This window comes from Chironomus tepperi, unplaced genomic scaffold (genome assembly GCF_022539635.2).
Source record: "Chironomus tepperi strain 1889 unplaced genomic scaffold, CSIRO-AGI_Ctep_v1 contig_73, whole genome shotgun sequence".
Taxonomy (NCBI): Eukaryota; Metazoa; Arthropoda; class Insecta; order Diptera; family Chironomidae; genus Chironomus; species Chironomus tepperi.
Window position 1 is genome coordinate 1,968,431 of NW_027226195.1, and position 25,489 is coordinate 1,993,919.

A 25,489-nucleotide genomic window follows, 5' to 3' on the forward strand; every position below is an offset into this window, starting at 1 on the left:
GTATTCCTTCCGGATTTCAACCAAGGATGGTGTACAAAATATGTGATTCTATCCCAGAAAAGCCATTTCTTCTGGCATTATTTTTTTTCATTTGATATTTGATATTTTATCAAAGAGCTTGAATTATTGAGTGTTAAGACCGACTAGACTTACTCACTTAATTTGCTTCTCTTACTTGTCTTACCTCTTTACTTTGCTTCTCTCATTTGGCATCTGAAGCTGATTCTTTCGCTGAATGTCTTGTAACAATTTCCAATTTCAAATTAAATACCTGAGCGACACAACTGAAAAAGACTCCACCATGAAGATTTTAAAGGCTCTGTCAAAGTTCTTTTACTAATACCAATAGAAAGCCGCCTCCGTTTGGAATTCATATGTACACCATTTAGTCTCGTCATGAAGACAGTCTCCATTTGGTATTAGTAATAGTCGTTTAACGGAGCCTTAAAAGCTCCGTTGTTTCCAACCAAGTCTTATAACAAGCTTGTGTCTCTCCCCCAGCAACAACACTATTACCAATATCCAATAATATCCTTAAAATGACTCAAACTCTCAAAAATATCAATCTCCAAAAATTAAACAACATTTTTTCAATTATTTTAAATGCTCATTCTTTATTAACAGGAACTTTCAAAACATTAAGATAAATTTCCATTGATGTAAAATTCTAGGCTTATTTTCATATTTTTTTAAAACTCTTTAAGTATTTTTAACATTTTCTTATTTCTCGTCCAAAAAAAAACAAAAACTTTTTCTCACCACAATTAACAACAAAAAAATAAAAGGCAAAAGAAGATTAAAGTCATGAGTCATGTAAAAACTAATGAATTATCTAAAGTGCTAATGTAGCTTTAAATTTTTGTGTATGTGCCTGTTTGTGTGTGGTAAGGGTTACATAAAATGGAATCTCTAACATCATATTAAATTAATTTGAATATTATTATGTACGTTCTCTTGATGACGCTTAAGGTCAACTTTCCTTTGAAAGCTCTTATCACAATGTAGGCATATAAATGGCTTGAAATCAAAATGTTTCCTTTGGTGCGTAATTCTATTTTTATAAGAAAAATCTGTTAATTTATTGTCAAAAAATTTTCCAAAAAAAAAAAAGTCAAGAAATTTTCATGCCTCATTTGCATATAAAATACTTACAAATTAGAGCTTTGCGAGAAGCATTTTAAACACTGCGTACACTGATATGGCTTCTCTCCTAAGTATTATGAGAATATAACATATATGTAAGATATTATTAGCATTCATTCAATGTAAAAAATTTAATTTTTTTTTCTTCCTTCTCCTTTTTCTTTTCTCGTTTTGTGAATTCATGATGCGGTCATTTGAGGTTGGATACTTGGGAGTCTCAAGCATTGACATTAAAACTGTGAGTATTTTGAATGATTTTGCAGTGTTGAATATTGCAATATTGAATGACATTGAGGCAAATACCACAAACTTAAGGCTGTCATAATCCAAATTTCTCATGAATTTAGAGTCAATTTGCATTAGCTGAATTTCTAGTAATCTGAAAAACAAACGGTATATAAAATAACGTTTGATACAAAATATGATTCTTTGGCCAACTTGCGTGTGTCTAAATTTTGCCAAATTCGACTCTAGACTATCGTAATGACTATTTTCCGACTAATTTTTACGCCGTGTGTGTTTCGAGCTTCTTTGATGTAAATGACAAGCTAGATCTAGCATACATAATATAGGATAGTGTAGCGTAGAAAGAAGAATTTTCAAATGCTTTGTTCTTTGCTTATTATGTTCCAAAATTTATAGTTAATGTATAAATCCTTATAGAAGCTAGGGTATCTGTTAAATTACAAATCTTGCCCCACTTTTCATTATAATCTCTACCATCATGGTCCATCATGCTTAGTGGGCTTCTATTTTAGTTGATAAATTAACTTTTTAGGGAATCATAGCCCAGAGTGGAACAGCCTTCAAATAGTCGACCTTATGACTAGTAATAAACTTGACATTTGTGGAAATTGCCATAAAATGTCAAGTTATTTAATACATATAAGGTCGACTAATCGCACTCTGTTCGAGTGGAGAGCTGCTCATACATTTTAAGCAGTTAAAAGGGTTTTAGTAGCCAGTGTTAGTAAACCGAGCCACTTTGATCGTTCCTAGCTACACATATGATATAGCTTACTAAAAAGCTAAGGTCCTAGACCATTATTTGACATCATACTAGTGTGCGTATACAGGATATCCACCAATTTCCTAGACTGATCAATTATAATCTACAAAATTTGACAATCTTCATCCAAAATCTCCCCAAAAAAACATAATCACCAACAACCCTCAAATGTCCACATCATGACTGAACATACAATATATTATAAATGTGAATATACATACCAGTATGTGTATATGTGTGCTTTTTCATATCTGACTTCTGGTGAAATCTTTTACCACAATGGTTGAAAGGACACTCGAAAGGACGAACGTTACTAAAAAATATATACATACGGACACAAACATTATTATACAAGAATGATATGATATATCTACATACATGTAAATATTTGAAGTTTGTTTGCAAAAATTCAAACAAAAGGAAAGGAAAAAAGAGAGAAATGAGGGAATGCAGTGTAAATACCTGTGAATCATCATATGTGTAGATAATGTTGATGCTCTCTTGAACTCTTTTCCACATTGGGGACACTATAAAAAAAGGGAGAAGAAAAAAAAGGATAAAAACTTATAATGATATCAGCATAAATCATCATGACATTAGCGCATTCTTTCTTTTAAAGTGTAGCTTTTTTCAGCTTACTAGACATGAACTCAAATAACTTTTTTTTGGATGCTCCGCAAACTTTTTTTTTATTTAAATATTTTAATGCTCAATTGAAGGACATGACTTCTTATATCCTCTACACGCAACAACGGAGAATTATGTAGGCTTTATTTTATTATTTAGAGGATGTTGAGCAATTCAACTGTTCATAGTTCTGATTCTGATTGGAATTATGCTTGAATATTCCGGAAGTATTTGGGACGGAAGCTTAGAAAATATATTTTTATTTTGGATTTATTTGTTTTAAATTGGCATGAAATTTGTGATTTTGTTGGTGTTGTTCTAAATTTTTGAATTCGTGAGGCTTTAAAGCAGAGCTCGAAGTCGATATGGTTGAAGTCGATTCGAGTCGACTCGACTCGACTCAAAAACACTCGAGTTCAAGTCGACTCGAGTTGATTCGGTTTTTTTTGAGGCGACTCAAGTCGGACAGAATATAATTTCGTAGTAGCTTCCCTCTACCTCTTAGCACTTGATATTGGCAATTGGCAAAGGGCAGCCAGCGATAGAGCCAGTTTTAGACACCAACTGAGAGAGGACCATGGATCTGTACTGCCAGCGATGTAAGTAAGTATATAGTTTATGGGAATTTCGACGGGATCGGGACAAGACGGAGATATAAACAGGACATGACCAAGATCAAGACTAAACTGAATAACTGACGGACAGGCAAGCATCGCTTTCATTCTTAACGCCGTTAAAGTCTATCTGCTCGTCTAGGTTGACATTCTTTAATGAAGCAAACTCTATCGTACGCAACTCGAAAATTCAGACTTCCCTGAATTCAAAATTTCTAAAAAATTGTCAATTCATGCCTCTAACTCAATTCTATCGCTGTACATCACTATTTTACCGCACATAACATCAAATTAGGCAGACAATAAGAAATAATTCAATTCATTTAAAATACATATAAGATGATTATGCAAAAAATACTTTCTCTTAACCAGCATTAGGCTCACAATGTAAATTTTACTTATAAAGAATAACTGAAGTGTCAAAACTACCTTCCAAGAAAATAAGGGTTAAGTTATTTAAGGAAATTAAATTCTGATTATCATACATGCGGAAATTCATTCATTTAAAATTTTGCTTAGACTTAGAAACTATTCAAATAATTTAAGGACATCCTATAAGAAGCATGAAAGGATATAACATTTTTGTGTGTGACACATCAAGTGAAACTGATGATTTTGGGGTGAAAATTTAGTTTAAATTAGAAATTTTTTCGAGCATGCTGTACAGACAATGTGAATTTAGGTTCTTATGAAGTTTTGCTAATTCCAGGAAGATCATGAATGAGGGAGGGGGGTAGGCAGAGAGGGGTGTTGACCCCTAATAGAGCACAGAGTCGACTTGACCTCGATATCGAGTAGAGTTAACTTTTTCATACAAAATTTAAGTCATTTTCTTGAGTCTTGTCCCATCCCTTCCTCTCCTGCCCCCTCTGAATACGTCCCAACCCGTCCTCCCTTCTCCCACGATAGAATACATCCCTGAAATGACGTGATAGGAAAAAGGAAGTGAAAAAAAATTCCTAAACACACAATTGTAAATTAATTAAATTAAAATGACATGTCATTGGTTGAAACTTCCATTTTCCTCACACCCCCGGTATGTTACTTGCGGCAATTTAATTCATTTAAGGATGATGATGATCAGAGATAAAAAAATCCATGAATCGCTATTAGCAGTCGTGTAATATGCTTTAAGAGGTTAACACAGATCGTGAATATTTAAAGAGTTCGGGATTGTCAGCCCATTGTATTGATTTTCCATAAAAGCTTTACATGTAGACATATAACAACACAGTTATTCGGTTTATATGGTAAAAGTATTATCGCATTAATTAATTAATTAATTAATTTGAGTTAGATTTAATCTGGTACGGTATCGTGCATTCCTGTTTTAATTATTAAATCACATGATTGATTTTTTTTTTCATACTTTTCTTTTTTTTCAATTAATAATATTATGTAATATGTGGTGCTGTAATTGCCATTCAATTACTGTATATGCCATTTTATTAATATCATGTGAAATTATGTTATAATTTAAGAATTAATGTCTATAAATGAAATAAATTGATTGAAATGATTAAGAAGGATATTGAGTTAAGTTGAAGTGGAAGGTAGTTTGGTGATTTTGGGTATTGGAACTTAAGATTGAGAGTTCTAGGCTTAACAGGCAAAAAGTGTAACTTCGTGGTACAGAAATACTTGTGGTCGGCACCTAAAAGCAGTATATTTGTCTGTTTGGGTAAATTTTATCAAATTTGACACGACTGTCCAAACAAAATTGAAATTTCTGCAAATTCCGAGGCAGATTCAAGCTGTGTTCTTTGATTTTGAACCAAAATTTGACTTTAAACGGACTAAAATTTACCTTCAAATTCTATTATTTACTCTAGGGTTCATCTAAAATTGCAAGTTTGCAGTCCAAGACCAACTATGAGTTACAACCGAACAATTTTAGACCAACGCATCTAAAATTCAGGAAGGTTCTTGACCGTACTCTTAGATTTTGCGATTTTTTTGGAAAATTAATGAATTATTGTCTCAAAAATTCTAGAAAATTGAAGAAATGATCATGCCTATGGAAGCTTTTAAATCCTAAAAGCCCCTCCTTTATCTACTTCCCTATTTTAAACCAGAAATGCTTGAAAACGCCTATCGATACCCTCATCTACACGTTAAAGCTGCTTTTTCAATTGCCCCCTTTTTCTAGGTTCCTATTTTGAACCTCGAACAGTCACAAATGTTCACGAATGCCGGTCGATACCCTCATCTCAACTCCAATGTTACATTGCTCAAAGAATTTCACCATCACTACAACCTAAATACGCAGTATATTCAATATCTTGCATCACAACCAAACTTAATATTAATCCAGATAATTAAATATCTGTTTTAAAAAAGAGTTTCAGATATACAAAATTGTCGATTCATTATTGATTTTGCTTCGATTTTAAAATTAAAAAAACATGTCTGAAGAAGTTTACTTCTGAATATTTTCACAGTAAGTTTCTTACTACACCCATTAAACTCTTTTATGTGTGAAAAATAAGGCAAATTTTCTTATAGTATGCGTAGCTTATGTGAGTCAGCAATGCCCCCATCTTCGCAGTAATTATAGGAAAGTTATATAAAATTAACACTTGTTAAAGCTATTAAAAATTTTTTTTATAACTTTAAAATAAATAAATTACGCACAATGAAAAGTTATAAATAGTTTATAATGAAGCAAATAATTTAATTCATAAGGAGCTCAATGTTATGAACTTAAATTGTAGGCTTTTGAGTCGTCAGTGAATGACGAAGAGTATAGCAGGAATGAGGGAATGTGAGATATTTCAGAAGATACTTTAGGCAATCTTTAACAGCACAACGTGTTCGCTGGGGCACAGGAACATCGCTATATTAATTTTAAGACACAAAATAGCCTTAATGGTTGATTTCGACGCATTTCACAACGAAAAATGCGGTTTGCCACATTCAGACGCTTAAGTATGCTATTGTAAAATCAAATAGATTTGACTTCAAATTCGGTTTCCCACTGCTATTAATTTAAGCAAATCTTATAAAACAAATTGGGCAAGTCAAGCATTGATTATAAGTGAAGTATCAATCCTTGTTTATGACAATTAACCTCAAATGGCACAAATCGGCTAATCGATCAAAAATGCGGTCTAATGTCGGTGTGACGGGCAAGATACCGGGATTAAACCGAATCTGGCACTAAATTAGAGTTGTGTCTGCTTCCCAAACAGGCAAAGACACCGCATTCAGGTAACTTAATGGTATTTCTGTATTATGAATGCATGCCCATTGTCTGTTAGCGATTATTGCCGGATTTTGGATCAATTAACAGATTCGTCCTTTTTATCAATGAATGATTTGACTTTTTCAACAATCTAGACTACTTCAACCCACCTCCAATCTTCTTTAACATTCTAGACACAACAAGCAAATGACCCCGCGTGCTGACGTAAATTACACATTGCAGATGCTAGATATATCCATATAGAAATATTTGCAGACTAAAATACTGTTTTGAGACTTGAATAAATTTTCTTAATTCCCTTCAGTAAGAAGTATCACAAACTCATATGCTAATATATCACATTAATTTTTATAGAACATTTCATTCAACCTGCACATACGACAAGTAAACAATTGACAGTGCCTGTCTTAATAGCATTTCATAATGAACAATGTACTAATGTCGAGTAAAAAAAAAATCATGGAATTTCAGACACTCATCATCATCATCTCATTTTAACATAGAGACGTGTATTGTTGAAATCTTTCTTGACATACCTTCACTTGTGTCAACAACAATTAATCAATGTTTTGTTCTCTTTTAAGTATTTATACGACGATGATGAAAAGCAAAAAAGAGAGAAAAAAAAATTGAAATCAAGAAACTGCTATTGCTACTGTATCAGTCTTTGTTATATTTTAAGTATTTTTTATGATAATTGTAACAATTGTATGCAGTTGAATGAAGTTTGCTTTTGAAAGAAAAAAAATTAAGTCACTCGAAACGGAACAATGATGATAAGTTGTGATTAAAATCTAGATCATACCTTGCGATTTCTTTTGGCAGATTTTTTGCTAGATTTTTGTTAATTTTTCTAAATTTTTTGTGAATTTTTCTTGATTTTTTAAAATTTTTCTTGAATTTTTTTTGAAAATTTTTGAAATAAATTCTGAATTAAAATCTCAATTTGGAGGTTTTATCCAGAGTTGACTGGACAATGGAAGTATGGACCTCCTTCTTGGAGTCCTGCCTACTTTGGCTTCTTAATCATCAATATTTCTGAATTAGAAAACGAAATTTAATTCAAAAAACTCAGCAAAATTTCAAAATTCTCTCAAAAATCTTCAAATTTAAAATCTGATAAAAAACAAAAATCTGATAAATCCATAAAAAATGCCACAAATCTGATCAAAAACCCAAAAAAATCTTACAAAACCCCTCAAAAATTCCACAATCTCATTTCAAAACTTACCGGAAATATTTTTGTTGGATCATTCAACTCAGCTTCCTTTTTTATTTTCTTCGCTTCTGATTGTTGCTGGAGGTTAGTGTACTTTACAATGTCATCAGCTAGTAACGCTGATTCTTGCTCGAGGCTTCTTGCCGGACTCCATATCTTTGGATCTCCACTTGAGAAGTTTATTGGGAATGTTGGGACGTTTGATGGAACTAAAAATTAAGTGGAGATATTTGAATTTTTTTTTTAATAATTCATAAAATCAAAAAAAAAAAGATTTTTCATTTTTTTTTTAAAAATTTCGATGTCCTAGTCGTTTTTCTGGACATTAAAGCTTTGTCTGTAGAAAATTTATAGTCTAATATTATATACATTTACTAGTATTTCCAATTGACAATTGACCTAGGCAGCTCTTGGTTATGGCCTTGCCAAGTACTTTAGTTATTAGTGAATTGGAGAAACCGAAGTCTGACTCTGAAGCTGACAAAATGTCAAAACCTTCTCGTAATATTCCCTGACATCACTAAATACACCACTGGCGATCGAGCTATTTGCCGGGATAAGTGCGTTAAAATATAGAATAAAAGCCTATCCGAAACACTTAATCTGAAAGCTAGGAGCCCCACAATCAGGTAAGTACTTGAATTCAATTGACATGAACGCAAATAAATTCTTAAATCATCAAGTAAGTTCATTTGTTCGTAAATTAGATTAATTTTTTTGTTTAAAAAACCTCAAATTACATAATAAAAATTCTATTATCGACAATTCCTTAATAGTTCAATATTAATAATCCCATTAAAATTCAAAATTATATTTTTAGAATTCTCATTCCATTTATAATAGTTAAAAAAGTTTTAAAAATTACTATTTTTAAATGGATCCATCAATATTTACTTAAGTCAATTCCCTTATTGAACATTTTCACTTTTTTATTGACTTATGGATATCCCTATTGAAGCAACAGATATTAATGTTATTTTTTTAAAATTTAATTAATTTAATTTTTGAATTTTTAATCAATTTAAATTCTTAAAAAAGCTCCAATTTTTCAAAAATGAATGTTTTTTTTTCACATTTTAATTAATTCAAATTTTGAATTTTTTTATAAATTGAATTTTTGAAATTTTAATCAATTAAATTCAATTCTTTAAAAAGTCCAAAATTTTCAAAAATGAATGTTATTTTTAAAATTTTTAATTTCTTTGAATTTTAAATAAAATCCATCCAAAAAGCTTCAATTCTTTAAAAATTACAATTTGCAAAATTAAATTAGAAAATTTGCAAAATTAAATTAGAAGATTTGCGATATTCTCACCTCAAAATAATAATCAAAAATTCACCACACCCAAAAAATTGCAATCAAAATCCTCACCTCCATTAATTGCTCCCACTCTCGCACCATCATCACCATTTATAGCCTGTGCTGACATGAGCGCAGACAATGTAATTAAAAATTGTGACCAAATTAGATGATTTACTTCAACCGGAGTCTGTGAATCTGCATGAAATTTAAATTTACTGATTTTAAATCTAGTTTAAGCACCAAAATTATTAACAATTTACAAAAACTTACTCATCCCACTCTCGAGAAAATTCAATAAAATCTGATAATAATGTGAAATTAAATTGTAATTCGTGTCTGATTGATTTGTTTCATCAGACGATTGATCACTTGAATTACAGATTTCAATTTCATTATCCATTGCTGCTTCTTTTGTTCCACTATTGGATAAATCAACCACAAAACTACTTGACACGAACGCAACCTGAACAGAACTGATTAAAAACTATTACGATTTTTGTTCCAAAAGATGCCACACGACGATATGGATACACAGTTTAGTGTCATTTGTGAGTGGTGAGGTAATTTTAATAATTTTTTTAATGGATATACAACTCACATATATTCGACAAAACGAATGACTTAAATCATTCAGTTATTTGTATTCCCCCAAGTGTGTTCATAGATATGAGAGCTGTTTGGATTGGTTGGATTTTTTTTTTATTTTATATTCCATTTGCTTTGTTGCTTTCCATATTACATTCTCTGTTTTTTTGTGTTCTGCGGATTCATATTTAAGTGTTGTGATGAGTGTTTTGATTAATTATCGTTGATAAAATGTTAAAAGATTGAATTATTAGTAATTATGCAAATGAAGGAGGTGGGGGAGAGTGTTTAAGATTTTTTTGAGGGATTGAGGGGAATGTGCCCCTCTTCAGAGCGTGGTGAACGTGGGTTTGTAGTTAAAAATCTGAAAATTTGGCACTCACTTTTAACTCAATTTCTAATTTACTGATGACGAACTGATCAATTGAGATACATGGTATCCCTCTGATGGCTTTTAACGCTGCTTCTATCGCTGGTTTTCATCTGAAAACTCTCGATTGAGATATTTCAGGGTTATCTTGACCTAGACCTTATCTTAAGAACCAATAAATTCAAATACTTTGACAGAAAAACACGTCTTAGTGAACGGGTCTCATTCCAAAGTTACTTACTTAAAATGGTTCCGATCAACTGTGATACATGGCCTTCCTCAGATGACACCTAAAGCTGGTTCTATCGACGGCTTTAGCCTGCCAATTGCCAATACCAAATGAAAAACTGTCTCTATTGACAGTTTCCTACAAATGAGTTAATCGATCATAAATTCGGTTCTAGGCCTACGTGACTCTAACTAGGTGCTGCATTTTATTCAAACATTTTCAATTTTTCAATTTCAACACAATCTAAGTCAATATTTGTAAACAGTCCGATTCTGACTCTATATTGGATTCTATTTAAATCCGGCATCATGTTAAAATCACCCCAGCAGTATCACAAGGGATGCTCATTGTGCCAGATTTGAATAAAATTTGGCACAAATCCAGAGACACGGCAACTTGATGCCAGATTTGTATGGAATCCAGCACCATACGAGAGTCATGACTGTCTAGTGTCATATTTGGGATCAAAAAACCGATTTGTGCTGATCGGGTTTCATTAAGGCTATGTTCATAATTAAAGGCTCAAAAAGCTAAGTAAATATTTGCAATTTGAGCTACAAAACTACAAAATTTAAATTCAAATAATCCAAGCTACACCACTAACGACTACTACCCTCCCTAACTACACCCCAGTGTAAAACCGTGTAATTTATTACAAACACTACAATTATTAATAAATGGAGAAAAAGTTTTTCGCACTCAAAAAGATTTATTATTAAATCTGATACTGATATCCAACTCAATTATACAGACACAATTGTTATTATATACACAATAATACAATTCAAAAACTCAATATTTAAAGTTTTAATTGTCTTGTAAACACAAGACATTGTAAAATAATTCCTATTCTTATATCCTATAAAACATATTTTCATTCATGAATTATTTATGAGGAAATAAGTAAAGTTGATTGCAATCTACTTGACTTGTAACTTCATTAAATAGTTAACTTTGCCTCCTATAGTTTATGCAATTGTTATAACTTGAATATGATTGGTTGAAATACAAAAAAATATAAGAGAATAAACAACTGGTGCTGGAGCAGTTGTGCAAATAGAGTTTGTTTTTAATTGAAGATTTTTGGATACAATGAATCACTTTAAATTCGGTTTAAAATTACTAATTTGAATAGTTTTTAAATGAATTAAAATTTGTATGAAAAAACCGAAAATCTGAGTACTAAATATTTATCCCGCTGATCGGGATAATAATTCGGGTATGAAAAAACCGAAAATCTGAGTACTAAATATTTATCCCGCTGGTCGGGATAATAATTCGGGTATGAAAAAACCGAAAATCTGAGTACTAAATATTTATCCCGCTGGTCGGGATAATAATTCGGGTATGAAAAAACCGAAAATCTGAGTACTAAATATTTATCCCGCTGGTCGGGATAATTATTCGGGTATGAAAAAATCGAAATTATGAGTAAATTATCAACAATTTTTCACATTTTTTAATACAAACCCATATCAATTGTCCTACATGCCGCTCATCTCTCTCAACTAACTGACGTCAATCGCCTACAACAACTCATTAAGCAAATAAAATCTGCATCTTCTCAAAATAACAAAAAACTATCATCATTAAACTGAAACTTCCATTAAAACAAGTAAAAAAAATTGAAACAAATTCTGTTAGTAGAAAAAAAAGTTACTATTTTTTTATTATTTCTTTTATATCAGTTACAGTAATCATTCATTAACTATAGATTACAAAATAATGTGAATTGTTAATGTAATTAATCAATACAGTCATTTTGAAATCAAGTCATAAAGTCATCAAGAATCAAATATTAATTTGATGAACTTTACAAAAAGTTTTCAAGGTAAAAAATTGAAATTAAAAAAATTTATTGAAAATTGATTTATTAAGTCAATAAGTAGCGATTTTGAATCGTTTAACCATCACCAAGTAGGGGAAATAAAAATACATTAAAAATGACCAGAGACGGCACATTAATATGCGCTGTGTTGAGTATTATTATTATTGTCTTACAAATTATGCTTTATTTTGTGTGTGAGGAGAAATTTCATTTATGATTATGATTTATCACAGAAAAGTTAGAAAAAAAAATACTTTAAAAGTGGATAATATTGAGAGATTTCTGTGTATTGAGACTGTCATTATTGAGGGGACTGTTCATGAATGATGTCAAATAATTAGGGTTCTACACTATACACATAATGCTTTAAGGGCTTAGTGTTATGAGCTAGAGGTACTGCCAGAGCTCGAAGTCGATACAAAACTGATCAACTCAACTCGTCTTCGAGCTCTGGGTACTGAGATTAACAATCTGTTGTACTACACCCTTTAGAACTATAGTTTATAGTGAGATCTGAATCACTTCCAAGCTCTTAACATTGCAAAAACTTTGCCCTAACGACTCACTGCGGAAAGTTTCATTTATTGCCGCCAAAATTGGACAAAAACTGCTTTCAAGAAGATGAAGACGGGTTACCATCAGGTCATCCCTACGTCTTGTCTTGTCGTCAATATGACGACGTACCCAAGTGGACAAAATACATTATAACTAGGTAATGGCAAGCTGGTAACTAGGTAATTACCTCTGCAATGTCTAGTTCTAAAGTATTTAAACACTAGGAGTATCTGTGGCTAACAAAACATCAGGAGCTTAGCCAGAAATGTTTCAAGTAGTGTGGGTTTGGATAGGAATTATAATATTGGTATCAAAATACATGGAGTACCGGTATTGAATACCGACATTTTATACAAATCAATAACCGAATTAAAAACCCTAGTTTTGAGTTATTTGAATCTATTTTGTAAAGAACGCCAAAATTTAGGGCTAGGAGAGAGTTTGGCTCTCGAAAAATCCTAGTACATTGAAGAATTTGTTCCAAAACTGGGTGAGGTTGTCGGGTTGATGCTTGGCCTCCCAAAACACCAGAGTCGATGGTCTAGAGTCGACGTGAGTCGAGTCAACATGAGTCGAGTCGCTATGAGTCGAGTCAACATGAGTTGATTCAACTTGAGTTGACTTTTCCCTACAAAATCCGATTCGACTTCGAACTCTATAAACCTTCCAAAGACAAAATTTCAAGCTCTACAACCCCTCCAAAACCCTTTGTGACATCATTAATGAACAATCCCCTTTTACTACATACTACTATTATTTCTATTATTCTCACATCGATTAGTAAGTACAATATTTATTATCATAAAATATAGTCGAATGCTTTTTTTTTTCAAAAAAATTCATAATTTTTCATTTTCATCTAAGTAAAAACTTGGCACAAAGAATTAATGTTGTTAAGCTTTAAAAATATTGTATTTATTTTATATCAAAAAAGTGTAAAAAAAAAAATTCGATGACTTGATCACTAGTTTTGCTTATACCATGAAATATTATCACCAGATTGATATTTCATTGTTCTCTGCTCGGAATATTGTGTCTCAGATGTAACAATGCGTTGAGCGCTTCCGCTTACCGTTGACGATGTCGTTTGTCGAGGTTGGAAAGTCGTCTATGATTGTGGGAAATAACATTTATGAGTTTATTGTTTACAGCGTACATTAAATGTAAATATTTGATGACGGAAACTCACCATAATTCTTTGCGAACGTTGCATTTGTGGACTGGCATCTGGTGACTCAATTGGTGCTATCCATTGCTCAATAAATTCACTTTCGGAACGTGCTAGCGATGGATGACTTACTGACCTGTGCAGTGAACGATGGTCACTGTAGCGATCATCATCGTAATATCTGAAATGGATACAGTTTGAGTATGGTGAGTATGGGATGTATGTGAATGGATGGAGATGTAAATATTTGATTGCAGGGAATGCAGATAGTGGCATTTGACTGGTTAGCATCTGTACTGTAGTCATTTGAGGTTACAGGGATGTAAAGGGATACTCTTTAGATAAAGGGCAGCTTGTGAGCCACGGTCAACTTCAGGACAGTCATTAAGACAAGCTACACACCATAATAAGCATGGACATGGACAGCAACAAGTATAGCACCCCGATTCTCAATTGATTAAGATCCAAACCCCCTAAATCCCCTGAACAAGTATAATATTTACCTAGGCTGATAAGAGCTACCCTCCGACATCTTATCAAGATACTCTGGTCGTGCAAAATCGACCGTCGTTTCAGTCATTGAACGAATATCAACAAAATCCGATCCCGATCGTGATGAGCGTGATGTACGACGAGATCTTGGCAAATATGCATGTGATGGACCAGGTTGTGGCTGTGATATGATATAATCATTTCTAATTGTACGTACAGATGAACCACCGTCTGAATCATATTCATAAAGTGTTGGTAGAGAGCTTCTACGTGATCGTGTATCCCATGGCTGTTTCGTTGTTTTTGATCCTTTTGGATGTCTCAATTTGACATCTTCCTCCAATGGCGGTGCCAAAATTCTTATAATAACATCCCATGATTGTGGCTCAAATATACGCTCATAACGTACATCACGTGATATTCTCTCAAAATCTTCTCTAACAATGGCTGTTGTCAACATTCTCCTCAATGTTGATTCAGTTGTTATAATTTCCTTCCACTTCAATTTATCTTCGTAGCTCAATTGTCGTTCCAATATATTCGTTGATGTTTCATAACGATTTGTACGTGTTACTGGCTCAATATCCGGTTCCTCTAATACTCGTATAAGTACATCCCAATTTGGTACGGCTTTGTCTTCCTCTGGCATTTCAATTGGCTTCATATTACCGACCATTTCGGGACTTCTTAAATGTTCACCTGATGGACTTATAAATGTTGTTGGTGGGACATTAATTGGTGCTCGTTCCATACGTGGACCAACACCCGATGCACTTGAGATATCGGAGAAGTCTTCCCATTGTGGACCAGTTGCGTTAAGTGGATGATTACGTATATGAACATCAAATGTTGGATCGTGTATGACTGGTCGTATTTTATATTCAGTAACCATACGCTTCTGCTTCTCAATATCCTCAATTGTTCTTTTTTCGGTAATTGTACGTAAGAAGACATCATCGACAACATGTGATGTAATTTCTGGCTTACGAACTACTTGTATTGGTGCTTCCAAACTGTCGATTTCCATTGTTGTTGTATATGTTGGATGACCTTCGTCGACAGTCTGTGTAACGGTGTGAGTTTCAATTTCTTCAATTGTTGTTATTGGTGGTCCATCAGCCAAATCGTCGGGCCAGTGAGGTTGCTATAACATTTAAGGATGAAAATTAATATAGGAACATGATATACCGTAAATGACATTTGATACTTACATATTTCTTAACATTTTTATTGAGCGTTGAATACACAGTTGGCGGTGCAATATATTTCGGTGCTGGATGCAATTCAGGCATATATGTGAACTGTGTTTGAACATTTTCATGTGGCAGTGATTCAATTGTTAAAATGCTTTCACGGTCCTCATGAGACTCCATGATTGTCGATAAATTATTTCGATCGTTTCTACTTACGGCACTTTCAGTATCAGATGATGATGAGATTGATGGTGGAGGTGGTGGAGGACGTTTGACACGAACTTGAACATCAAATTGTGGTGATGGTGCTTTAACAGCAACAGCTTGAATTTCTTGTACATAACCAAGATTTTCACTGTAGACGCTTGATGCTTCCTGTAAATAAGCATGATTTTCGTAACTACTGACGGAACTGTGTGGAAGCGAGCGTATATCAACTTCAATCTCAGAGTGTGATTCGCTGGGATAGTCAGATGGCAGTGTATCACTTGAACTTTGGGGTACAGCAACTGGCAGTATAGCACGTGGTATCTTAACGCTCTCCTCATACACAGACAAATTGCCCAAACTACTTCCGCTAAGTTTCGTAATCTCAGATCCACTTCCAGCCATGTACAATGGCAATCTTCGTACGACAGGAATTGTTCTATTCTTAAGACAATAATAGGACACTCCGAGACCCAAAAGAAGAAGAGTCAAAAACATTAAGGCACACACAATAAAGAGAATTTGGGGACCTTTAAGTGCACTTGTTATGATATCTTGCCGTGGATCAAATCTATAAAGGAACACATTTCATTGTTGAATGAAATTGTTAAAAAATGATGTTAGACATGTTAATATGGATTAGATTCATGAGATGATAAAGATTAGTAATATTTACTGTGGTGGACTTGGTGGCAGTATTGGCGGCAATGGTGCAATTGGCGGTGGATAACGGCATACAATTGTAATAATTTCATCTCCGTCCATTTCCAAATTTGGATGAAATCGTACAACAATGTTGTTTGTGAATACACGTTGAGGATCCTGTTTTGTTCCACATCCCTTCAATGGCAATTCGATGTGATAACTCATGTCACCATGACCGATGATTTGACAGGCACTGGTACGATCAAAATCTGCGTAGGCAACTCCGAAAAATTTTTCATTGAATTTTAAATCCACCTATGGTCGGTACACAAATGTAGTCGTGAATATTTCATTGTGTACGTGAGTATGGAAGAGAGATGAATAAAAAAAAGACAAGATTTCAAGCTTTAGTTATGTTTATATATTCTCAGTGCAAAAAAATAAAAAAATATAAATAAATCCGCTTAGTTGTTACACCTCCACACTACCGCTTTGTTGGTGTGTTAAAATGTAACATGACCTCGGGATTAACGAACAGCTCTAACAGATTTTTTTCTTATATTTTTTTGTCTTACTCACTTGCATAGAACCAGCGGCACAATTTAAAGCAGCTTTTGTTCGGTTGAGGAAAATTATTGGACTTATGTCGTCTAATTTCGTTACCTAAGATGTAGAAGGAAGAGAATAGTTATTGGATGTTGGATATTGGCTTTTATTGTTGCAAGGGATGGTCACTTTTTATGGGAAATATATCCTAAATGGCAAAGAGGATGGTGTCAGACTTTAACCAAAACTCGACTCCAAGTCAGAGTAATGCCTGTCTGGTGCTTGTAATTTTCGGGTCCAATAATGGTAATTGATGCAATTTTATATAAATATTCAATAAACCCTCAAAAAGTTACCATCATTTGAACTCTCCAAGGGTGAGGAACTGATGTGACAGCACAAAAATACGTTATAACTAGCTCATGGCAACTTAATACGTCTATACGATGCCTTGTTCTAAACGTATTTTTGTCCACTCGAAAATCAACCATATTCTGATAATTTCCAACAATTTCAATCAGTTCCACACCCTTGGCACTTTGCAAATAAAAAATCCAATTCCTTTAATTTCGCCACAAACAGCCCACATATGTCATATGTGAGTGTGTGTATAACATGTCGAGGAAATTGACAATTTAATATATATAAGAGAGTTCAATGTCCACAAAAACGAGAAGTCATACTTACTTTTCCATCTAGAACTGTCTCCTCGGGCAATCCCTCGCCAATGTAATTTATATTATTGGCATGTGATGCATAATTCGATTGGCCGTTTACATGATGATAGATTAATATAAGAATGGTAAGTATATGAGTGTGTAGTAACATCTTCTTGCTATCTCCTGACAATTGTCAGCAAATGTTGGTCTGTAAAATGAACAAATGAAATAAATTAGTATTTTGAAAATTAATAGAGCAATGTTGATAGTCTTTTTTGTATCAATTTCTTTCTTTTTCCAGAGCATCTAACAATAACAAATTTATTAGACTCAAGAAAATGAACAAGTAATGATGAATGAGAATGACTTCCAGTAGCGCATGTTTTTATCTATAATAAGGGATTAAGTGGCTTAATGACTCAACAGGAATTCATCGATCAATCTTAAAATTTTTGAATTAATTTTTATTGAAGTTGTTCTTATTTATTGGATTAAATTACGTGTGGATTGAGTGTTGGGGTTGTTGAATTATTGAATGTTATACTTAAGAAGCTACTAAACTTATACTTAAGAAGTCTGCAGCGATAAAATGAGAAGTATTTAGATTTGGTGATTGTCAACCATTTCTAGACATTTATGTCTATACCCTTCCGATATACAGGGTCTTTAGTAGAGTAAAGTGTCGGCTCGAAATATTTATGAAGTCGAGTAAATTGAAAAACCGTCGTAGCTTCGAGTTCTGGATTTTAATTCCTTGATTTTTCATAATTAACAGTCTTAACATTATTTAACCGATCATATAGAACCATTAAAGTATGTAAGTAGCCAGAAGAAAGGAATTAGGATTAAGACTTTTTCCCTAAGACTTGCCTAAGACGTTAAACGACCCATACATTGTCCCTTAGTTGTGGCTAGAGTTTGAAGTCAACTCGAAATTCAAAGTGAGTCGAATCGACTTCAGTCAACTTTTTTACACAAAATCTGAGTCAAATTTAAGCTCTAATTCTGGCCATTTTGACATATTATGTTGATTAGGGTGAAAAAAGTTGCAAAAATGATCCAAAAATTGACTTCAAACACTGTTCCGCTTGAAGTAATGCTCAAGTTACACTTTATTGTCATTTTTAAGTGGTATAATATTCTTTGTGATGTGGCCAGTAACAGAGTCAGATGGAAGGCCTTTGGTAATAACCTAGGCTCCAAGTCGGAGCATGGTTCCAATAAGTAAGTAAGTAAGTAAGTAATGAGAATATCTAAAGACGAAAGATATCACTGCCTTAAAATTAATAATCTCAACATCTTCCTTAATTTATTTGACATTATTGAATATTTATCCAACAAATGAAGCTGTTGGCTGCACAAACCGCATCATATGAATAACATCATCTCCTAAAAACCCAAAAAGTCACTTAATTACCACAAAAAAATATTTTTGATTCCACAATTTAATGTCTTTTTTGACATAACCACAAGAACATGTCTTAAACATCCACAAATAAGGCTTAAATTTCAGATCTTAAAAAATATTGTAAAATTTTGCATGGCTTCTACTTGTCAACACGTTATGTGCTTGTTCTAACTCTTTTTTATGCCTTAATACTCAGCTCTTCTTCTCATGCACTCAATTATACTTAAAGACAATGCAAACTTTTTGAGAACAATTTTTTTTGGGTCTCAATTACTTTTTTAAAATATTCTGGCTGTTGTGAGTTCATCAAGGTAAAGCATAAGATCGAGAATAACGGGAAATATTTTCTTCATTTCGGAATCTTGAACGTGAGTGTCAATTTACTTCACAGCTGTGGGTCGAGATGATTTTTTATTTTTTTGTATTTCTGTTGAATTTGCGAAAAAAACAAAATTTTTAATCTGGCAAAGAGAATTTCTTGAATTCTCAATATGGATAGAACATGTGAATTAAGGTCAGGGGTCTTTAATTCCATCTATTGACATTTTATGTAATTTTTTGAGAATGTGAATTTAAAGCCTATAATTGACACAAAAATTTGACGGTAATCAAAATTTGTAATTACTTGAATGATAATTCAATTTCCTCGTGACTAACTTGTTAATGGTTAACAAGAATAAGACATTTAATTTTGATATAAATGGTCACGATCATGCCTTTCAATCATGGCCATTAACTGTTTGAGTATTGAACAGTTTTGAGTTATCTGATGTCATGTTATTTTGGATATTTGGATGTGATTATCGAGGCTTTTTGTGTAGAATTTGTTTTTGTGTTGTTTTTGGGTTATTTCTGTGAATTTTAATTGGTTTTGTAGTGTTTACTAGGAAGTCTGGCTGAGAATTTTGCAGATTTTGTGGTGAATTTTAGATAATTTTGGAGAGAATTCCTGAATAGCTCACCACAGTAGCGCTGGGCATGGGATTTGTCGTAAAAATGAGTCAAAATCAGCCGTCAGGGCAACATCACGTCTTACCATTAGTATGACGACTTAACGATGCCCTACCAAGCACATTATGCTCTTCATAAAGTTTTAATCATAATTTTAGAATAAATTCCATTCAGCCACAAACTCATCGCTCCAAACTGCTCTATTTTCATTAAATATTCCCACCATATTTACAAACAAAAACAATAACTTTGTCTTATGATCTACATTGATGCTACCCAACATGACACAAAATCCCTGATTACAAGCTCCCTTGAATTCTCATTGTTATATTTATCAGAAGCGACATTTCATTACAAATATATACATTAAATGATGCTTTTGTTTTGCTTACACATGTGCTGTGGTACATTAAATACGATTTCATAATTTTTTGAGGTTACCGATGCATGACTGAAGTTTTTTGAGGTTTTCTTCTTGTGAGTATGCAAGGAAGTATTGTTTCGTAATTTGATATTAAAATTTATGGAGAACTTGAATTGTACTTGAAATTTTAAAGGTTTTTTAGATGGTCCAACTGTTTTATATGAGCTTATTGTCTGTATGGAGATTTGAATAGATTGATAAATTGAAGTCTGGCTTGTTGTGTTTCTAATTTCAGATTATTAATACCTCTAAATGCGGCATTTATCGATATTTTGACTATCCGACATTTTGGCAGTGCATTTTGACTTTTGCAAAACTTGATTTTTGGGTATCAAAGTGAAAGGAGATTCTGCCGAAATGGCTAATGATCGTAAATATTTTTATTTTACCATTTAAGGCTTAACTTTTTTCAAATTCAGACTTCAAAGAGAATCTAAAATTTCACTTCTTATCGCAATCAAAATTGATGTTTTTTCATGAAATGCAAATTTATGCAAATTCCTTAAAAATGTTTATATTCTGTCTATGGTTAAAGCTTGTTTGAGAAGAAATGATTTTTAATGCGAGATAAACTTAAAAAGCAAAACAAATTTCTTGATTGAAGAAATTTCAGGTTGTTTCAATTTTATCGGATTTATGGATGATTATGGGGTAAAGGGCATGATTTTGAAAATTGATCTAAATTTATGCAGATTTTTGCTCGATCAGCACAAATTTGAGAATCTCAAAATTGGATAAAATTTCCATTTTTTTTACTCAAAATCAGAGCTTGAAGTCGTTATGGTTGTAGTCGACTTCAAAAAATGAACTCGACTTTAGTCGACTCGAGTTCTCTGGTCGACTCGACTCGGCTGGACTTCGAGCTCTTTCTTTCGATAACTTCAGATTTAGATAAATCCGTCTTATCCCTTCCTACAGCCGCACTTACATCGACCTGGACTGGACTTCTTGACTTACTGTTCAAGTGTCTTCTGATCACCGATCGAAATCACCAATTTTCATGCATTTTTCCCTTTTTCCCGTGCTTTATTTCCTCATTCTTAATTATGTAACTAATTTGCCTTTTTTGCTTCTTTTAAATACCAAACTGCAAATCACAAATTCCCAATAATTTACCAATAATCTCCCCAGCATAAGTGTCTTTACTGTGAGAAAATATCACACTTATATTTTGAAGACTTATGCATTATCTCATTACTTGGAATTAGCTATGATTATTTACCAGCTTTATTTCATTCCAGCAACAATCCCTAACAGGCAATGAGCATGATCAGATGCGATATTTGTGATGATGAAACGGAGATTTGATCATGATAAATTTTCATCATCACTCCATACATTATTTGATGACGGTACGGTACCGACGCGATCGCGCTTTTGTGATTATGATCACTGATCATGATCATTATTGCGTCTGATTACGATCATAACTTGTATGCAAGTGCAAACTTGCATGCAATTTTTTCACTTTCATAGTCACTGATCGTAATCAGACGCAATAATGATCATGATCAGTGATCACAATCACTGAGCGTGATCAGTGATTGTGATCACTGAGCGTGATCAGTGATCATGATCACTTCGGATTAGTGATCATGAAAAAACAAAAAAATTAATTAAGTTAACCAATTTTTTTTTTGGTGTTAGTGGAATTTTTTTAAGTATTTTTTTGTATGTGTGTTAGTAGAAATCATTAATTTTTTTTTCTGAAAATTTTAAACTTAGAATTTTTTTTTCGGTCACCCATCCTTTTGCTGCGTTGCTTAACTTTCGAGATCTCACGTTTTTCCTTGAAGCCACCATCTGTAAATATATAATAAAAAAAATATGGCAAAAGACATATTTAAATTATTATATTTTTAATGATGCAAATTTAAGGAAGGAATGATGCTTTATCACTTCAGATACCATTCGGGTTTTATTAGTTAACTTAATTAACTTTTTTTCATACTCACTGATCATGATCAGTGAACATAATCATGTGATTATGAAAAAAAAATTAATAATAATAAAAAAAAAAAAAATATGTGTATAAATTTATCAATCAAAAATTACTGCTCTTTTATGGTATTAGATTTTTTAAGAGCAGAAACATCATTATATGCATTTAACTTCACTTTTAAAAATTCTGTAACTCCAAATAGATTTAATAACAGAAAAATTATTTAGCGGTATACATATTAGATTGTTATGCTAATGAAATTGTGCTATGCGATTGTGATGATCAATGATGATTGAATGTTTAAATGAATGTTTTTTTCAACTTTATTAAATAGAAAATATACTGTTTCACTCCGTGTAAATTATAGCCTTAAAAAAAAAATAATTATTCCCTTTTTACATATCCTGAAATTTTATTTTTTGTTACTTTTTAAATTACGATTCATAAAGTTATTTTCGAGTTGTCTATGCACCCTTTTCCAATTTCACTCTCTTAATTTTGTTATTAAAAAGGTTCTTGAATATTTCTCCAACTGTTTTATTCGTTTCTTTCAAGAGTGGAATTCCCAGAACTTCTTTAACTATGTCATTGAATTCATCCTGAGTCTTCAAATAAAGCGTGTGGACATTATCGTCCTGATTTTCCGAACCACTTGCATTAATTTCAGCTTTTTTTGTCATTTTTCCCCATTTGACATTGCTAAACAAGAAGTTGATTTCGAACAAGTTCAAAAGGATCGCGTAAGCTTTTGCATTATTGTCTTTTTGTTTACCAGCAGTTTTTAAATTTTTCCAGGACTTAATCTAAAGCATAAAAAGAATAGGTAATAACCTCAGAACAATCTTTAATTTTGATGTAAGCATTACCAATTCTTTTTTCTTGTCCTTGTCTTCAACAATATTACTCATGAAACTTTGAAACTCGTCAATAGTAGCAACCTTTTTTAACATTTCATTATGTTCGTGCTTGACTGTCATGCGGGTATTGACAATTTTATCTTCCCTAAAGATATCTTCCGCATGATTAATCTTGTTGTTGAAGTATTTTAATATCTTCTTTACTCCATTAATATCTACGATTTGATCTATTTCTTCATTTGTGATATTCGATTGGTTTTTGCCTTCATTTCTTTGTGTAATTTCTATTACATCGTTAACGAGTGATGGTTCTGGTGATTTTAAATGCGGATTGTCCTTTTTAATTTTAATCTCGGAATGTTTTGATTTAGATGACAATCGAGCATCCTTAATGTAAAAAATCAAATATTAAATTAATCAATAAAAAAATTAGAGAATCTATAACAATACTTCTTCTAAATCACGAAGTTCTTCTTCGGAATCATTTGTGTCAACTGATGAACTAGTTTCTTGATCTTTCTTACTATCTAAAACCTTTTTCAAATGATTTTTTGCTTCTATGATTGTATCTTTAATAAAAAATAATATTAAAATATTTAAGGAAAAAAAAATTGCATGGATTTATTACCGTGAGTACAAGCTATTTCTGCAATTGCATGTTTCCATTTTGCAATTTCATGCTTGCTTTGTGATTCATAAATTGCGTTTGGTATATTCTCCGCTGGATAATAAACATCGAAGGAGTTTTCACTGCATTTTTTTACTATCCATGTTGCATTAATGACTCTTATACCAAAGCTAAAAATAGCGCAATGATATTTATCTATTGCTTTTTTTACTTCAACGTTTTTTTTAACTCTTTTTTTGTACATTATTATTACTCTTTCAACGTTTGTAATGAAATGATCTTTCAATAGAAAGCGGGCCCTTTATATAGTGATTTGATCTGACATTCGTCAGACATCTGACATTCACCTGACATTAGACATCTGACATTCATCTGACATCAGACATCTGATATTCATCTGACATTCACCTTACATCAGACATCTGACATTCACCTGACATTAGACATCTGACATTCACCTGACATTAGACATCTGACATTCACCTGACATTAGACATCTGACATTCACCTGACATCAGACATCTGATATTCATCTGACATTCACCTTACATCAGACATCTGACATTCATCTGACATTCACCTGACATTAGACATCTGACATTCACCTGACATTAGACATCTGACATTCACCTGACATCAGACATCTGACATTCACCTGACATTAGATATCTGACATTCACCTGACATCAGACATTCAAATTGCTCACATGAGTATAAAAGCTGTAGAAGCTAAATTTTTTATCATTTCTAATTAGGATGTCACAAAGGAAAGTTGATAAAAGAATTGGGGAAAAGTATCTATCAAAACAGGGTAAAAGTTTTCGAAATAAAAGGGTACTCGCATCTGAGACAAGACAATCAGAATCGGAAGAAGCTATACGGCACCAAAGTGTAGACACAACTACTAATCAACAGGATCAAGATACGACTATCAACAAATTTACAGAAATTTCAGAGAAGCAACAAAATGATGATTATTGTACACCAGAAACAAATAATTTATTTGAAGACAGTGCTTGTAGCGATTATGAATTAGAATCTTCTGATGACGATTTAGAAACAGAAGACAATTTTTTCAAAACAAATTCGTTATCATTTAGAGATGAGATTAAGCAATGGTATCTTTCAAACTTTTCAGTGTGTAAAGCCTCTTGTGACTCTCTGTTAAAAATATTAAACAAACACATCGATCCAAGTCATAATATTCCAATGGACATAAGAACCCTTGTTGGAAGTACTAAGAATTATCATACTTCTAAACAATCTGGAGGAGAAAGTGTTTATTTTGGTATGAAAAGAATATTAGAATATTTTGACAAAAATAATATTTTATTTCCATCAACTATTGAATTTGATATTAACGTTGATGGTGCGCAAATATTTGATAATCCATATTGTAGTATGACAATCTGGCCCATATTGATGGTTTTCAAAAACATTAAAGGATTTGAAACATCTGTATATCCAATCTCTGTATTTTGTGGGAATAAAAAACCAAACTCATTGGACTTTCTCAACAATTTTATTGATGAATATGAGAACATACGTGATGGTTACACAATGAGAGGAAAAATAGTCAAATTAAGCTTAAAGCTTATTAGAATGGACATTCCAGCACATACTTTTCTGTGCAGTACAAAGTCTCATACTGGATATTATTCTTGCTTTAAATGTACTATAAA

At 32.5% G+C, this 25,489-nt stretch overlaps 3 protein-coding genes across 6 annotated transcripts in view; all 3 read right to left on the bottom strand.

Annotated features, from left to right (window-relative positions):
* Positions 1-611: 611 nt before the first annotated feature.
* On the bottom strand, positions 612-9,711 carry LOC139101014 (zinc finger protein Gfi-1b-like). Of its 2 annotated transcripts, none has more exons than XM_070653858.1 (7): positions 9,391-9,711; positions 9,190-9,315; positions 7,830-8,026; positions 2,615-2,679; positions 2,374-2,465; positions 1,153-1,210; positions 612-1,051 (listed from the first exon to the last, which is right to left on the bottom strand). In XM_070653858.1, exons 1-7 carry the CDS (start codon positions 9,518-9,520, stop codon positions 916-918), a joined length of 804 nt encoding a protein of 267 aa, XP_070509959.1. In that variant the 5' UTR covers positions 9,521-9,711; the 3' UTR covers positions 612-915. The 2 variants fall into 2 exon arrangements, with proteins under 2 accessions (XP_070509959.1, XP_070509960.1); XM_070653859.1 differs by having other exon boundaries at positions 9,190-9,335; positions 9,391-9,528.
* Positions 9,712-11,997: 2,286 nt separating this feature from the next.
* The window catches only part of pot (zona pellucida domain protein papillote), a 35,677-nt gene continuing 22,185 nt past the window's right edge, over positions 11,998-25,489 (bottom strand). For 2 of the 3 annotated variants that reach the window (XM_070653853.1, XM_070653854.1), the window contains exons 3-9: positions 17,626-17,805; positions 16,972-17,055; positions 16,424-16,707; positions 15,559-16,318; positions 14,359-15,491; positions 13,877-14,036; positions 11,999-13,795 (exon numbers count right to left, since the gene is read on the bottom strand). In XM_070653853.1, the coding sequence (XP_070509954.1) occupies positions 13,652-13,795; positions 13,877-14,036; positions 14,359-15,491; positions 15,559-16,318; positions 16,424-16,707; positions 16,972-17,055; positions 17,626-17,766 (2,706 nt within the window). In that variant the 5' untranslated portion in view covers positions 17,767-17,805 and the 3' untranslated portion in view covers positions 11,999-13,651. Of the gene's footprint in view, positions 13,796-13,876; positions 14,037-14,358; positions 15,492-15,558; positions 16,319-16,423; positions 16,708-16,971; positions 17,056-17,625; positions 17,806-25,489 lie in introns of all 3 variants that reach the window. The other variant, XM_070653855.1, reaches the window with a different exon arrangement.
* Positions 22,671-24,793, bottom strand: LOC139101013 (uncharacterized). The gene is made up of 4 exons (XM_070653856.1): positions 23,808-24,793; positions 23,630-23,748; positions 23,189-23,566; positions 22,671-23,125 (listed from the first exon to the last, which is right to left on the bottom strand). The coding sequence occupies exons 1-4, from the start codon at positions 24,049-24,051 to the stop codon at positions 22,787-22,789; spliced, it is 1,080 nt and encodes a 359-aa protein (XP_070509957.1). The 5' UTR covers positions 24,052-24,793; the 3' UTR covers positions 22,671-22,786.

What these genes read in the sequence shown, in the direction of transcription:
- LOC139101014 (XM_070653858.1), bottom strand. Translation starts at nt 9,520, where the DNA reads ATGGATAATGAAATTGAAATCTGTAATTCAAGTGATCAATCGTCTGAT. An exon ending in AGTGGGAGCAATTAATGGAG is followed by an intron (nt 8,027 to 9,189) that starts GTGAGGATTTTG and finishes CTTAATTTTTAG; the next exon opens with TTCCATCAAACGTCCCAACA. An exon ending in TTCTCGCAAAGCTCTAATTT is followed by an intron (nt 1,052 to 1,152) that starts GTAAGTATTTTA and finishes TTATAAAAATAG; the next exon opens with AATTACGCACCAAAGGAAAC.
- LOC139101013 (XM_070653856.1), bottom strand. Translation starts at nt 24,051, where the DNA reads ATGTACAAAAAAAGAGTTAAAAAAAACGTTGAAGTAAAAAAAGCAATA. An exon ending in AGAAATAGCTTGTACTCACG is followed by an intron (nt 23,749 to 23,807) that starts GTAATAAATCCA and finishes TTTTTATTAAAG; the next exon opens with ATACAATCATAGAAGCAAAA. An exon ending in AACTTCGTGATTTAGAAGAA is followed by an intron (nt 23,567 to 23,629) that starts GTATTGTTATAG and finishes TTTTACATTAAG; the next exon opens with GATGCTCGATTGTCATCTAA.